This window comes from Colletotrichum tamarilloi (genome assembly GCF_030869305.1).
Source record: "Colletotrichum tamarilloi strain Tom-12 chromosome Unknown Scaffold_8.1, whole genome shotgun sequence".
Taxonomy (NCBI): Eukaryota; Fungi; Ascomycota; class Sordariomycetes; order Glomerellales; family Glomerellaceae; genus Colletotrichum; species Colletotrichum tamarilloi.
Window position 1 is genome coordinate 354,093 of NW_026849391.1, and position 15,694 is coordinate 369,786.

General features: G+C 55.8%; 5 protein-coding genes across 5 annotated transcripts; 3 read left to right on the forward strand and 2 right to left on the reverse strand.

Annotated features, from left to right (window-relative positions):
* Positions 1 to 345: 345 nt before the first annotated feature.
* Positions 346 to 2,633, forward strand: CTAM01_03466 (uncharacterized protein; the record flags this gene model as incomplete). Its single annotated transcript, XM_060519501.1, has 2 exons — positions 346 to 368; positions 710 to 2,633. 2 exons carry the CDS (start codon positions 346 to 348, stop codon positions 2,631 to 2,633), a joined length of 1,947 nt encoding a protein of 648 aa, XP_060385707.1.
* An 867-nt stretch (positions 2,634 to 3,500) lies between these two features.
* On the reverse strand, positions 3,501 to 5,849 carry CTAM01_03467 (uncharacterized protein; the record flags this gene model as incomplete). Its single annotated transcript, XM_060519502.1, has 1 exon — positions 3,501 to 5,849. One exon carries the CDS (start codon positions 5,847 to 5,849, stop codon positions 3,501 to 3,503), a length of 2,349 nt encoding a protein of 782 aa, XP_060385708.1.
* Positions 5,850 to 7,796: 1,947 nt separating this feature from the next.
* On the forward strand, positions 7,797 to 10,029 carry CTAM01_03468 (uncharacterized protein; the record flags this gene model as incomplete). Its single annotated transcript, XM_060519503.1, has 3 exons — positions 7,797 to 9,257; positions 9,308 to 9,853; positions 9,910 to 10,029. The coding sequence occupies 3 exons, from the start codon at positions 7,797 to 7,799 to the stop codon at positions 10,027 to 10,029; spliced, it is 2,127 nt and encodes a 708-aa protein (XP_060385709.1).
* Positions 10,030 to 10,611: 582 nt separating this feature from the next.
* On the reverse strand, positions 10,612 to 12,492 carry CTAM01_03469 (uncharacterized protein; the record flags this gene model as incomplete). Its single annotated transcript, XM_060519504.1, has 2 exons — positions 10,612 to 12,357; positions 12,418 to 12,492. The coding sequence occupies 2 exons, from the start codon at positions 12,490 to 12,492 to the stop codon at positions 10,612 to 10,614; spliced, it is 1,821 nt and encodes a 606-aa protein (XP_060385710.1).
* Positions 12,493 to 13,585: 1,093 nt separating this feature from the next.
* Positions 13,586 to 15,363, forward strand: CTAM01_03470 (triose-phosphate transporter; the record flags this gene model as incomplete). Its single annotated transcript, XM_060519505.1, has 2 exons — positions 13,586 to 14,020; positions 14,095 to 15,363. The coding sequence occupies 2 exons, from the start codon at positions 13,586 to 13,588 to the stop codon at positions 15,361 to 15,363; spliced, it is 1,704 nt and encodes a 567-aa protein (XP_060385711.1).
* Between the last annotated feature and the right edge of the window lie 331 nt (positions 15,364 to 15,694).

Genomic DNA, 15,694 nt, shown 5'->3' on the forward strand with positions numbered 1-15,694 from the left:
CAATAGCCGACGTACGCTTATCTTATCCGGACAACCGCGTCTGAGCGCGCTTCATAGCTGGTTCTCAGCCTCCGTTTTGTGGGTACCCTCTGGTTTTCAGGGGGGCCAGATCCCAATCCTCGGACGCTTTTTGCTGCTTGCATCCTTAGGAACCCTGCTGCTCTCCATCCAAGGACGACTGACGTCTGGCGTTGGCGCGCATTTTAGCTGACCCATCAACCTTCCCAATCCAACAACCTATCGCGCGCGCGCGCAAAGCAAAGATCTACGACCCCCCATCGTCAGGAGGTTTTTGTTACGAGCGTTGTCTTCGGCCGATCTGCAGGCTACACGACACGAACAGATATGGATCGCGATCGGAGAAGCAGGTAAGTGGTGTTAGCTGTTGGCAGCTCCTGTTGTCTTTCCCACCAGTTCATCCCGGGCTCATCGAGGACCTGCCTGATCGAGCTTGGCATATTCCACGATTACTTCGTATCGGAGTATCGCTCACAGGAACTGGAACCCCGCGGCACCGATGATCAGTGTATCGCTTGCTTTCCAGCTTGGTACCTGTCACGGACCCTTCTCGGACCGCGGACCTGTACGGCGATCACACCTCTTCGCAGGCTAGCATAGAGCGATGTCCCTTTTGCACTGAATCATCATTGCCCAGCCTTCTGACTGCGTCGAGCCATTCTCAATGGAACCAACTGACGAAACATCCTAGGTACGAGGACGGCGAGGTCACTAGGTATGGCGCTGGCGAGTCCTGGAGACCCTTCCCTAGAGGTGGAGGTGGCGGCGGCGACCGCTCCCCTCGACGAGCCCGAAGCCCACTGAGAGACCGCGAACGAGACCGAGATAGAGATCGTGACCGCGACCGCGATCGCGACCGTGATCGTGACAGAGACAGAGACCGGCCAAGATCTCGCGACCGCGACCGAGACCGAGACCGAGATACCAGAGACACCAGAGATCGCCAGAGATCAAGAGACCGCGACAGAGACCGCGCCCGCACGCCGCCATTGACCTCGGATAGCTATGTCCCCGGAAGGTCTCCTGCGCGCCGCCGCTCGCGTAGTGCTGAGCGTTACCGACGTGACCGGTCCCGTGATAGAGACCCGCGCCCTCAGAGCGACACATGGCGCAGACGAGACAGGACTCGAAGCCCTCCTCCGGTGAGACGGCCCTCGCCGAGACGTAGCCCGTCAAGGCGCCGCAGTCCCATTGGAAGATCTCCAGCCATCCGAGATGAGAGAAGCGATCGAGCCAGATCGCCGCCGCGCCGCGACAACAGAGACAGAGAGCGTGAGAGGGACAGAGACAGGGACTTTGATCGGCGGGACGACAGGTACCGTTCGTTGCCCCCCTTTGCGCAGACTACGGTCTCATTACCTTTTAGACGCCGGTCGCGTTCGCCATACGGCCGCGACAGAGGTCCTAGGGATAGAAGTCCACCCCGGCGGTCGCCTGCGCCGGCATCTCGTGGCAACTACCGTCCACGGTCTCGTAGTACGAGCCGCCGCGGCGGTGGAGGCGAGAGATACGTAGGATCCTCTTACAGACGGGCCTCGCCGCCCCGAGATTCTGGCATCTCGTCAGCGATCACGTCTCGATCAGCTTCAGGCAAGTCGTCACCGCATCCTCCTCCTTCCACCCGAGCACGTTCGCGGCCGCAATCGAGGGAGCGTGGGGAGCGTGTCGAGCGAGTCGAGCGGGAGCAGCAGCGAGAGCGAGAGCGGGAACCTACACCGCTTCAGACCGGTGCTTCTGCCGCATCATCGTCCTCCACGATGACGACGACGATTCGCGAAGCACCCAAGCCTGCCGCAAACGCCACCGCAAACGCCGCCGTTTCCGCCGCCTCCGCGATCGCCGCCCCCCAAGAGCCGGCCCCGCCGGCCGCAAAGACACCACCTCGAGGCCCCGCCGCTTTACGTGCTCCTCCAACCGGCCCTGCCGCGACCCGAAACTTCACTGCGCCCGCCAGCTCACCAGCTGTCCAGCCACCTAGACACCCGCCGACCCCGAGCGTGCCACCCTCGCGCGCAGACGCCGTTAGCCCGACAATCCCACCGGCCGGCCCCCGAGGCTACGTAGCTCCGGCCAGGGGCGGCGGATACAGCGCCCGCGGTGGACGAGGCTCGTGGTCTGGTCCATCCCCCCGACAGGCCCCTGCCCCCACGACATCCCCCTCTGCCATTGGCAACGGACCTTCCAGCATCCCAACCGGTCCACGCGCCAACCCCTCCAACACAACACCTTTGAGCACATCGTCAGCACCCAAAGCCTTCAACCCCCCTACCGGCCCCTCCTCGCAGCACGGCGGCCCCGGAAACGTCCGCCTGACGCTCGCGCAGAGCATGCTTGCGACCTTGCCGCCCATCATCCCCGGCGGCAAGATCGACCCTTCCTTGCTCCCGACGACGACGGGCATCACGAGGGACATTGAGCCGCACTACAAGAAACTCAAGGCGGAGGAGGAAAAGGCCCGCGCAGAGCTGGACGCGAAGCAGGATAAGTTGCGGCAGAGCCTCCAGATGTGGGACAAGCTCGAGATGGAGTCCAAGGCGTGGAAGACGAGGGTAGACGTGAGCGAGCAGAGCTTGAAGAGCTTGGCTGGTGAAGGCATGGGCGGTGCCGCGTTCTAGGAGGGAGCAAGCACCGTCACGTGGTAGAGTACATTGAGAGGGATGTAGAAGGAAAGGCATGGGGCTTTTGTGTTGCGATTTTGGTGGGATCGGAGACGGGGGAAAGGGTTTATTGACTCTTGTTTTCTTTTTTTCCTCTCCCCCTTTTACAGCGGCGATGAAGATGTACTACTACTACTACTACTACTACAATTCTCTGTTAGTCGGAGAGGCACATACCCTTGCCTCCTCCCTTTCTTGCTTTTGCTCCATTACGTGTAGGAGAATACAAGAAATCAAGTGGGCGTCTGAGTACGTGCTCTCTGTGCCCCGAGTTGCGAGGAGGAAAGTTGACGCGCGGCGTATTGGGCACCTCCGAGGTCAACGAAGAGGAAGTGAGCCTGCATTGGCAAGCCATTGTTTTATTTTTATTTTTTCCATTTTTTTCCATTGCGCAACTGTTTACTGCTTCTTTTTCTGTGCTGCATGGTATAGAAGAAGCCATGATCTGAGGTACCTCATAACAAGGTAAGGTAGGCCACCTGTGATGACCCCAAATTGCCTCTTTCATGGCCTTCAGCCTAGCCCGTCATTTCATATCCATAATCCATACTCGTTTCCGTAAACCCATGCTGGCCAACCAAGCGAGTTCCAGTCAAGCCCTTTCCTATGTTCCGAAGCCAAACCATAGCCTATCTCGTCGTCTCGTCTTCCATGGTATCGAGCTATGGACCCGTGTGTGTAGAAGACGGCCAAGTTGTAACATTATACAATATCTGAGGGAAATTGCATCGTCCTCAGTGCTTCTCTGAGAAAGCCAAAATGAAAAAAAAGGTCATGCGAGTACCTCTCGCCGACAAGGAAAGGGAAACGAAGAAACAATCAATCCTACGCGTAGTCCATATCGCTATCCCATTCGTCATCGACCTCAAAGTCGCGTTCGTCGTTCAGGAAGTCATCCATGCTGTATTGATGCTCCCGAGGCTTTTGGTTGTCGATGTGGATATCGACAACGTTGCACATGCCTTGTACAAATGTGTCTGCCGCTGCTTCTTCAGAGGCTTCGTCGGTCTCGCCCTTATTGGATTCTTCTCCGGGTTCTTCCATATCGACATCGTTTTCAGAGTCGAATTCGTCGCTGTCAGGCTCCGCGTACGACTTGGGCTGCAGCTGCTGGCCACGAAGCCCTCTCGACGTACTGCTAGCGCGAGAAGAGGTACCCGAAGCATGGGACACAACTCGTTTGCTCCGCCGGGATGGCTCTGCGGCAGGTTTCTTGGACTTCCGCTTCCCAACGACCAGGGGAGATGACTCGACGGGCAACGGTTTCTGCAGGGTGAAGTGTGGTTTTGGATCGGGGCTTTGTCGAAGGAAGATCTTTTCAAACTTCTCCTGCCACGACTTTCGGAGTTCCACGCGTGATCGCCAGGAAATGCTGAGCATTGCCTTGATGGAGATGTGTCTGAGATCCGGTAGCTCTTCAGCGCTATCAATCAATGATTGAAGAAAGGCCTCAGCAACCGCAGTATCAGCTGCGCCGGAACTCCAGTGACGAAGATTCTCCAGATGAACCACTTGCAAAGACGCTGGCCAGCTAGGAACCTCATTCGGCAGCAATAGCGTATCGTAGGAGGGAAGTCGATCGTTACTCGATTCCAATAAGCTGAAGTACTGTAGGTTCATACGCAGCTCCTTAAGGTGCGGACACGCAGTTCTCAGCACCGTAAGGAAGGACAGGTTCAGTGAACGGTTGTGATTCAACACAAGCGACTGCAACTGATGTCCTTTCGTGACCAGAAACAAGCTGAAATCGTCGGCAATGACTTCCGCGCAGTTTACTAGCTCTAGGCGTCTCAGCCTTGCTGGGAGCAAGGGAAATAGTGAGGTAGTAATGATTGTCGACGATTCGAAGACCAGATCGTCGAGATTGGGAAGAGCAAGAATAGAGTTCGCAAGCAGGCTCACAGACTTCTGATCTTCGGCAAGCAATTCGGGATTGGTCTCGGGATCTTTGTCCAGTCTGATGGACGGCATCTGGTAGTTCACGAACTTGAGTTTCCGTAAAGAGACGAAGCTCGGCATCTGGTGAACTTCTTGAAGTCTCGCAAGGCTCGCATCCCAGTTCTTGTCCATCAGCCTGGAGCTCCACTGCCAGCTTTGGAGCCGTGTTATTGCAGTCTTTTCCCCAGCCTCAGCAGCGGCAGTAGGAGACACCTCAAATGCCTCAAAGAGCTCGTCAGGATAAGTCCACTTGATAGATTCCTTCAGCTTTCGGAAAGGGGCCTGGTCAAATCCATGCACGAGTAGGACCTCTTTGAGACGTGGCAAGTTCTGCATCAGCTTCAGTGGCGATGTCAGGCCTCGTAAAGACACCAGTCTGACGTCGATGTGGAGGGCCTCGATTTTCGCTCTATAGTTGAATGTAGTCTGCGATGGCGGCTTCTCGAGCAATTCCGCAAGCCCATATGCTTTGGTCTCGTCCCGTACTGGTGGACATTTATATAGGACGGTCAATGCCGGATCAGCGAACTGCCTGCACGTCCTGGCCGTATGGAGGATCCAGTTGACGTCTAATGTATCCTGCTCATCGCCTGAAATCGCCGCGAATTGAAATATCTGAACCCAGATTGAATGCGCAATTTGAGGGTCGAGCCAGTTTGGAATGATAGGGCTTGTAGTCTTCATGTCGATATCCACCTTATTTTTCGGGGGCCTCCCTCGTGGCTTAGCCGGAGTGGTCTTTGGGGTAGGTTTGGCATCTGAGAGTTCGTCTTCGAACCCATTATCTTCGGATTCGTCCGAGAAGTCGTGCTTGGCTTTCCGCGGTGAAGCCTCTACTTTGCGAGGCCGACCTCGACCTCTCTTAGGGGCAAAGTCTCGCGCAGTGGTGGTCGACTTGCGTTTGGTGCCGGCCCGGCTAACCCCTCTTCCGTCGCTAGCCTTGGTCGGCGTCTTTCGGGGACTCTTGCGTGAGGTGCGTGGTGATTCTTCAAAATCTTCGGATTCGTCCGCAATGGAGTCTTCCTCATCAGAGCTTTCCATGCCAACATATGACTGAATGTGGGAGCGAGTCGAGGATCGAGTTTTAGATCGGAGACCATCGGTGAGCTTATTCGGGGACGTTTGGGCTCCAGCCTTGGTGACTCGCATTCGATCTTTGGCAGTAGATTGGGAACCTGTAGCGTTCGCTGAGTCGCGACGAGGCCTCGAGGCTGTGGTTTGCCGCTTGGACGCCATGGTGCAGTAGTGGTGTGCCCTGCATCGATAGGAGTCGCATCTTAGGGAATGTTCCAATAGAGGTTGTCTTGGAGTCGGTGACTAACCTGTGCTCAACTATCCGTAGATCCGTCCGGTGATGTAACCAGTCAGAAGAGTGTCGAGTTGCACACCAAACTTAGCGCATGCTGATTGAAGCTGTCGAGTGATGACGTTTGCGACAGTTATGCGCCAGCGGCCGGAAGTCCGTTGTTAACAAGTACGACGGCACGCCGCATAAGCGATTCACTCATGCAATATGCAATAGGAGATGGAGGAAGAATTCAGTGCGCAAAACGACACACTTGTGTAGAAGGAAAGTGTAAGGTAAGGTATTTGGAGAGACTCGTGGAGGAAGGTTCACACCTTTGCAAGTGAGTTGGAGTTGGTGGGGCAGGTGCGCGCAACAGTCACCTCACTGAACCACCACCGGGAAAGAGCTGTCAGCCTTGCACTAGCGTCGTGGGACACCTCAAGGCTGCCGTGGGCTGCAGTAGACGCTTGTCAATGACCCCCGCAAACACATGGCCTGTGCACCTGAAGAGAAAGGAAAGATGAAGGGGAAAAAAAAAAGAGCAGGCAAGTGGAAGTCCTCGATCTCTCCAACTTTGAGAGTGAGTTTGCTTGCAGTTTGGCAGCATCAGGTTTCCCAAGCGTAACAGCATCGACACAAAGAATGCTAAAGTGCGGGATGACCGGAATTTGGATAGGAGCAAGTAGATCCTGGCCGGCGAGGCAAAGATTGGCCGTCGTTTGCTTTGCGCCGAGTTGCCTTGCGGATGGCAGCTCTAGCTCTGGAGGAAAACATCATGTCATGTTCAAGTGCAAGTTGGCCTGAAGGAAACAGAAATATTTGTTCGAGAAATTCGAGACAGGGTTCCATACTCGGGAAAGCAGGACCAACTTGATTTGGGTGTCGGGGCGAGCATCTGCGCAGTCGGGTGCTTTCCGCTTCGCCTGGAGAGAAAGGACCCACTAGCAGAGCATATTGACCAATCATGAACATGTTTTGCTGGTATCTGTAGCCAGAAGCCTAAAGCCAACCAGAGCAGGCACTAAGCACAGTAGAAGACACCTACAAGTACATCGAGCAAGTGCTGTGGTGGCCCCTTGCCCAGGGCAGTTAGTTTCACGGATAGTTAGGGGGCATGAGAGCCTGGCAACAATGGCCAGTGACAAACACGTTTGCTGAAAGCCCCCCCGGTCCACCTCCAAAATTCAATTGCTCCGGGGGTGGATTGCCGTCCACGTTTTTTGAGCCATCGACGACGACGCGCTTCCACTCCCGCTCTATCACAGCCTGTTCCTGTTATTGTCATCGCCCAGCGCCACCACTCTTGACCGTCAGGAACGCGCCGCCTTTCTTCAGCCAGAGCTAGAACATGGTTTTCTAGTCTTGCAGTCCGTCATATTTTAGGCTCGATTTTCTCTTTTTTGTCCAAGCAGCCTACCGCCCGGGCTTCTTTTCCTTTTTCCTTGACCAAGACCCGAGTCGCAGTCGCGGTCGCGTCTCGTTCCTTGGGTCCCACTCATTTTCTCGGCCCTCCTGTCGCATTGCTCTCGAGTCACCACGACACCTCTTTGGCTCAGGTCTGGCACAAAAATTCTAGACTTGACTTGCGCCTTATCCGGATTGTGCAGCCCGCCACTCTGCATTTTCTGCTTCAAGACGCCAGAAAGGAGACAACGGTGAGGCGCAACCTCACTGCCCCTTTCTCGTGAGACTCGGCCTCTCACTCACAGGCCTTCAATGAGCATCGAGACCAGACATCTTTCCACTCTGGCTCACCACGTTGAAGTGGACTTTGCGAAGTAAGGGGCAACCACACTCAGGGTAGATTCGAAGGCTTACGGTCTTCATTTAGCCTTTCTGGGAAGCACCAAGCGGGACTATCTCTATAAACCTCTCATGGTCCCCCTTCACCAGCTATGACGCTTCACTCGCGGCGCCAGCGCAGTACCCCTTTTCTCCAGAGGAACATCTTGCAAGGCATGGGCAACACCCAGTCTTCGGCTTCCAAGGCCGCTGCTTCCGGAGATGTTTCCAACGGCCATCATGAGGTCCGCCCCAACAAGCGCCGTCGCATGGATGCCGATCATCAGCTCGCCGACCAAATCTTTCAGGCGCGAGATGTTGGCGACCTGCAGCGCAACCTCCGTGTTCAGGTCAACAGGATCTTCCACAGGGCCTCCAAAAGGATATCCCTGGCTCCTTCCGACGATGTCGTGAACCTGAAAGCCCGATGCAAGGTTTCGCTGTCGCATGTCACCAAAGCTGGTGAGGTCTTGCTCTACTGCAACAGCCAGCTGTGCGATATCAGGTCTTTCAAGGACCCTGGCGGCCCAAACCGGATGGCGCGCATCTGCCTGCAACGCCCGTTCTACATCCCGGAAGACAGCATGCGCATCAACCGCGACGACAATGGCTCCTTTGACTTGGCTGATTCTTACCGTCTCTGTGTCGAGCTCGAAGCTGCTGGCCCAACCTTTTGGCCTCCGATTAACATCAACTCTTCAGCCGATGAAGCAAACCCTACCGAGGCCATACACTGGGTCCTCGCTGCCGCATCGTCAGATTTATTCACACGCAGGAAGGCACTACTAAACCTCAAAGTCAAGAAGACACCGCAGTCCCTTGGCCCGACAGAGCATGTCATCGATATTGATGCGCAGTGGACGACTGCCTTTGAGGCAGGCCAGATCCGGGCTGTGGAAGCGGGCACAGAGCCCTCCATCACAGTATCCGGCATGCTAGCCGCGCAGGACTCACTTCTCACGGATTACGGCCAGGAGCCATTATACGAAAGTCCACCAGGAACTCCAGTGAAAGTTCCTAGAAATGGCGCGGTGAACGGGGATGTTTACATCGACGAGGATCTCGAAGAAGAACTCACCCCTAACCGGTCGCTGAGAGTGCGCGGCGCCACCAAGAATTACAACCTGAAAGTCCTCAGTGACAAGGCTCAAGGCAGGGACAAGAAGCGGAAGAAACGCGGTGCCGCGAATGCCGTTGAAGAGGGGACTGTTACCTATCACCTACCCAGCGAGAAAGTCTGTCTGGATTCATTCCGCTGCGTCACGTGCGGCATGCCACATAGCTCGCTGCCTCAGCTACAGGTTCATCTCATCAGTCAACATGACCAGTATGAGTTCCGGCCGCAGTCTCGCGCGAAAGGCGCCGAGTTCGAGGTAGCACACCGCTATGAGTCGTACACATTTGGTCCGGAGCCGTTTGCTCTTAGAAGACCTACAAAGGCGTTCGATTTGGATCAGTTCGCAGATGGCAATATTTCATTCTTAACATCACGCTTTGGTACCGAAGACCAAAGCACACCTGGACCCCAACCAGTAGGTCGTGGCAGCAAGCAACCGCTCGCCAAACCTGCGCAGGTTCGTTCTCTCGCAAATCCTCCCACAAGAACGTTACTGACTCTGTATAGACACGCTCGACAGTGCTTCTGCCAGATATTGGACAGACGCTCTACGACCCTATCACTAGGGCCACATTACAACCAGGCACCGAATACAAGAAGCCCCCCGCTAGCGATCAATGGCTCATCCAATGGCATCGTGATGCCTTAGCGGACTTCTCTGATGTCCCACCGGATGAAAGGGAGTACATGCAGGAGTGGGACAAGTTCATGCTCACCAAGCGCCTCTCGTCCAGCATATACTTCCCCGCGGCCTGGCTTAGCTTTGTGAGGCTCAAGTCGGAATGGCTCCTCTCCTCGCCTTCTCGTATGACCGAGTTTGGCAAGCATTTTACATACCTGTTGGCGCGAAGTAGTCTCGACCACGGCACCGTCGTGGAGGCCCTCGACCACATTGCAACGCGCAAGGCGAAACTTGGCATCAAGACCGGGGAATATCCGACGCTGGTACCCAAGGGGTCGCCTCAGGGGCCTCACATCCGCAAGAGTGCCGGTGGCTGCTTGGTGTGTGGGCTGACTGTTCTGGGGCCGAGGCTCCTCCTGTGTACCAACCTGGTGAGTGGTGACCCCTGAGTAACATTACAAACGACGCCAGCTAACCTTGTCTACAGAAATGCTCGAAACGGCTTTACCACTCGGATTGCATCAGCGAGAACGCAAAGATGAGCGTCGATGACCCGGATTGGGTTTGCAATGAGTGCTTTGACACACAAGCAGCAGAGCGGACGTAAGAGGGACGCCTGGCCACCGTCAGCCGTGGAAGCAAGACGTATAAGTGTATAGTAAGAAATGTCAACCCGTCAACTCGAGGGACGAGAGAAAGATTGGGGGAGGGGGGACGGAGAAGTGCATGAGGGGAAGAAAGAAGCCAAGAGAGAAGAAGCTCATCATTTTCCATTTCGACAAACAAAGCGGATGGCATCTACCTGCATGGGGCAAACGGCGTCGCATCATCATCATTGGGGCGGCCGATAGAGACGGGATTCTAGAGGCACCAGGCATGAAACTATACTAATTGAATCTCACTTTGAAATGACGAGTAAATGGCCTCCTGACGACTAAAGTTGTTCTCTTTGTTCTGTTTTTATAGAGCAATCTATTCGAGATACCAGGACCAACACGTGTATGCGCGGAATCATCAAACAGCAAAAAAACAACGGTTAGAATTTCTGTATGCCCAACCCGGCGCCGGTGCCCCTTTTACAACATTGAAAACCATCAGGATACCATTACATTTCTCTCTCTCTCTCTCTCTCTCTAAAATTTGCCTTCTCGACAAGAGAATTCAGCCAGCCACCAAGCTCCCAAGTCACTTAGAACCTGTACTTGCTCTGCTTCTTCTTCTCGTCGTTGCGCTTCTCGTCCACCTTTTGCCTCTTGCGCGACTCCTGCGCAATCATCTCGGACAGATCCTCCTCGTACGCCCACTTGGCACCCAGCCCCTCCTCGCGCTTACCCTCCTCGAACCGCCGCCGCACCTCGTCCTTGCTGATGCCGTCGTTGTTGAGCAGCGCGTCCGGGTCGAGCGCGACGTCCACGTCGCCGGGCTTCTTGCGCTTGCGGCTGTCGTCCTCCTGGCCGAGCACGGGCATGTTTGCCTTTTGCTGCTGGTTGAGGTCGTACACCCTGTCGCTGCCAAAGAAGCCCTCGGTGCGCTGCTGCCGCTCGGGGATGACCTGGTACGCCGAGCGCGGGTGCGAGCTCTCCTCCGTGTCGAAGCCGCGGCGCTGCTTGCGCAGGTCCATCTCGCCCGCCACCGAGGTCTCGACGCCGTGGCCCGGGTAATCCGTCGGTACGGACGAGACCATGCCGCCCAAGGTCTCGATGCCGCTCGGCGAGGCGAGGCCGCCGCCGGGGCCGTCCTCGCCTTCCTCCTCCTCCTCGTCGGATTCCTCTTCCGAGTCTTCCTCTTCGGACTCCTCGTCGCGGGGTTGCAGCTCACCCCAGAGAGTCTTCTCGACGGGCTCGCCGGTGGCCAGGGGTGCGGCGACGGGTGGTGCGATTTGTGCGCCGGCCTGGTTTGTGAGACCAAAAACGTCACCTCCGTACAAGGGGCGGTTGAATTCGTCGACGGGGGGTTTTCCCCAGCCACCGGGATGGAAACCCCACGAACCGCCTGGTGGCGGCGGGGCGTTGAGTCCTGGGATCTTGAGAGTGGGATATGATGGAGGCGGGCCGAATCGCTGCTGGTTGATGAGCCATGGTGGAGGTGCGCCTGGCGGCATACCCAAGGCCTCCTTTGTGGCCTCGGTCAGGTCGCCCGGCCGGAAGTGCTGGAAATCAACCTCGCTCTCCTTGCCCTCGTAGTACACCTCGCCGAACCGCGTGAGCTCCGGCTTGGTCTGGAAACGGAAGAACGCATCGTAGAGCTTCTGGTAGTCGATGTCCAGTTTGCCCATCTTGGGAGCGACGCGCTCACGTTGCTTTTGTTTCAGAGATTGCTGCTCCTGCTTTTCGAGAACAGCATCGCGCATTTCCGTAATGCCCGTCTCGGCGATAAACTTTGGTAACCGGAAAGGCGGCTTCTCGATACCTCGCTTCGAGGAAAGGTACTCCCTCTTGAGCGCCCAGTGGCCAGGAACGGGCACCACGTTTCTTTGAGCTTTGATCTGCACGAGAAGGCGGGGATCTGTGGCTGAGGTGTCCTGCCACTCGACAACATCGGGTATCTTGACTAAAGCCTTAAGTTCCGCAATAGAAAGCTTGTTGAGCTGCTTTCTCTTCTTCTTGGAGAGCTTCGTCTGTCCTGACGCCTCCTCGTCCTCGCTGGGAATATCGTCTTCGTCCCATATTACCTCGCCTGTGTTTCCTGCATTGGCCTCCTTTGAAACTTCGTCCTCGTCTATCGCGACGCCGAATTTTGAAAAGATATCCTTGAATGCGGCAAACCTCTCATCGTCAAAGTTGAAATCATCGTCGGCAGGGCCGTCGGCTTCGACCTTGGCGTTGGTCTCGGACTCGTTCTTAACCTCGAGGTCGTTGCCATTTGTTTCTTGTGTTGCCTCAGTCTCTTCAGGCTTCTTCTCGTCGTCTTTGACCTCGGGAGTGTTTGACGCGACCTGATTGTCCTCTACGTCAGTATTACGCGCGCATGCACCGACATCGAACGGGAAACGCACCTCTGTCTGAGCCTTCTTCTGCTCCTTCTTCTTCGCCCTCCGCATCTGGTTCTTGGTCATCTTTGGGGCCGCCATCTTGAATCGAGATGCGCCGTGGAGCTGAACGCTTTTGGTGTAGCTTGTGTTACGACGTAGCAGACCACTGCGGCTATGGTAAATCTTCTCGGATCGATGCGAGGGCGCATGCTTTGTGGGAAAGCAAAACGGCGGTGGTGCTGCAGGCGCGCAGAAGTGGACTGGAGAAGTACAATGCGATGGAACAGATGTCGATGGGCGTCAAATGCTGGACAGCCTTCTGGAGGCGACTGGCGATACGTGACAGCCGCGCCAAACTTTTGGAGGCTGCTTTACGATTAAGTGGGTCCGTCCCTGATCCTGGCCGAAGTGAGAACGGTACGTATTCCTAAGTAGCGCAGTAGGTACTACCCGAAGCTTGGGCCGGCGCCGTCCAGTAAGGTGCTTGGGGTGCCAAGTCTTGTCGGTAGGCGGCGTTACTAATCATCCAGCAGCGCCGTAGGTGCCTCCCCATCAATGCCATAACGCCGTACGGACTGCAGGTGCCAACCCGTTGCGCCGGTCCTCCAGCGGGTTTAGTGCCCCGGGCACGGGCTATTGAATGCCGTGGTACTGGTGGGCGAAGCTCCGTGGGGGGATGCGTTTCTGCCCCTTGCTCAGCAGGGATAGCAGCCACTGACAACGAGCCATTCCTAAGCCGCGCTGCAGCACCGTGGGATCTCCGATTGATTGAGATGAGGACAGCTCCCCCAGTAACTTTAGGGAGCTGACTTTTGTATGGACGTGTAAATCTCGCCCTGCCGTCGAGACTTTTTTTTTGCCCATGCGAACAAGAGAGAACGTCTGGCCTCCCACCATCAGAGCGTCGCCATCTGAAAATCGACCTTCCACAAAGGCAGAGACAATGCTCGACCTTAAGCAAGTCTAAGGTTTTTTTGATTTTCTTCGCGCATGATTGCCGCATCTGTCACTCGTTTTTCTACCAGTACAAGAGATATCTCCAGAGGGGTGCCCAGGCCTCAGAGGTACTAGGTAATTTACGAAAATCGCATACCCACCCTGCCAGCATTATCAGCTACCTTACGGAGACGGGATACCTTGTCTTGATACCAAGAACTTTTGTCCCCGCCAAATTTCCCCCAGTGCTCGCGTCATGCCTCACTCCACAACTTCTGGTTCTATAACACAAACCTCCTCGGTCAATCGGTCGCAGCACTCACCAAGACCGTACGGCGATATCGATTCCCTCTCTGCCAACGGCAACGGCGGCATGGAGAAATTCCCCGACCACATCGATTCCCACCTCACCAACGGTTCGAGGGCCCCGAGTCCTGCAAAGTCCAACGGCTATGCGCTACCAGGAGCGCCCGTAGGCGGCGACCGCTGGCAACCCAGAAAGGAGAGTCTCCAGGGTCGCAGCGTCAGATGGGGTGCGCCGGGCCAGCAGGTGCCAACGCGGTATGGCCACGGGAGGCAGAAGAGTCTGGGTGACGCCATTCACAACATACGGACAAGAGGCGGAAGCGTCGGCCAGAATGCTCACGAGATAGCTGATGCGCTCAAGGCGCCTGTCTCTCCTAGGTTGATTGTGAGTCTTGCTTAGAAACACTGCTCTGCTCCCTTCTTTTTTTGCTTGCTAGGCGCTAATGGCTTGCATCGCAGGCGCTCTGTGTCCTCTGGTACACCTCGTCCGCCCTTACGAACACGTCCTCGAAGTCCATCCTGACCGCCTTCGACAAGCCCGCGACGCTGACCCTCATCCAATTCGCCTTCGTGGCGACCTACTGCATCCTCTTCGCCTGGCTCGCCAATATCTTTCCAAGTCTCAAGACGACGATACCAGCCCTCAAACATGGCATTCGCTACCCTTCCCGCGATGTCATTTCGACGACGATGCCCCTTGCCGCATTCCAGATCTTTGGCCACCTGCTGAGCTCGACCGCGACCTCCAAGATTCCCGTCTCGCTGGTCCACACCATCAAGGGTCTCTCTCCCCTTTTCACAGTCCTGGCCTACCGCTTGATCTTCAACATCCGGTACTCTGTCAACACCTACCTGTCCTTGGTGCCCCTGACCCTCGGGGTCATGCTCGCTTGCTCAGGCAAGCACAACAGCTACAGTGGCGAGCTCCTGGGTATCTTATACGCCCTCCTTGCCACCATCATTTTCGTGACGCAGAACATCTTCTCGAAGCGTCTCTTCAACGAAGCCGCCAAGGCCGAGGCTGAGGGCCAGTCAGCGCGGTCACAAAAACTCGACAAGCTTAACTTGCTCTGCTATTCCTCCGGCATGGCCTTCATCCTGACGGTACCAATCTGGTTCTGGAGCGAAGGCACCGGAATCATCGGCGACGTCCTACATGACGGCGCAGTCGACCTCAACGAAAAGGCGGGCTCCTTTGACCACGGCCGCCTCACCATCGAGTTCATCTTCAACGGCACCTTCCACTTTGGACAAAACATCCTCGCCTTCGTTCTCTTGTCCCTTGTCTCGCCAGTTACGTATTCAGTCGCCAGCCTGATCAAGCGCGTGTTCGTCATCGTCATTGCCATCATCTGGTTCCGCAACCAAACCACCCCTCTCCAAGGCGTCGGCATCCTGCTGACCTTTGTCGGCCTCTACCTCTACGACCGCACACACGACCGGGACAAGGCGGACCGCAAGGCAAAGATGATGGAGATCAAGGAGGAACCCCTGCTACCCCTGAACACAAAGGACGCCTTGAACGCCAGCCAGAATGCGCCCGTCTTTGAGAGTCCCATGGTCTCTGCTGGAGCATTCCAGTCATTTAGCAACGGGCATTCGCCTCATGGCGAAGATGCCAAGAAGTCTGACGGGCCCAGCAACGGTAGAGCCCGCGGGGCGAGTAACGCCGCCTGGCTCGCACCGGGTACTAAGCAGGAAGATACCTGGCGATTTGGGGACCGGTAGAGGGGTTTTTTGGGGCAGGTCGTAGGATGGGAGTTGTAAAAACATGTCTTTTTTAGGCCAATGAGTCGCAAGGAGTTCAATGTCAATGTACTATCATGATAGGCGCCAGTCTGGGTTGACGGCAATGTATGGATGAAACACACGCGCATACACACATGTTCTTGTAAGCTTGCCTTGGGTTTAGATGTCACGGGGAGATCTGGGCGAGGCATAAGGCGAAATCCACCCTTCGAGATGAGATAACTAGACACCGGGAATCAAGAAAGGCTCCGGCGTTTGAGTGACATAATGCATCCAAAGCTGAAGTTTTACAACGTTTCATCAAAACTGG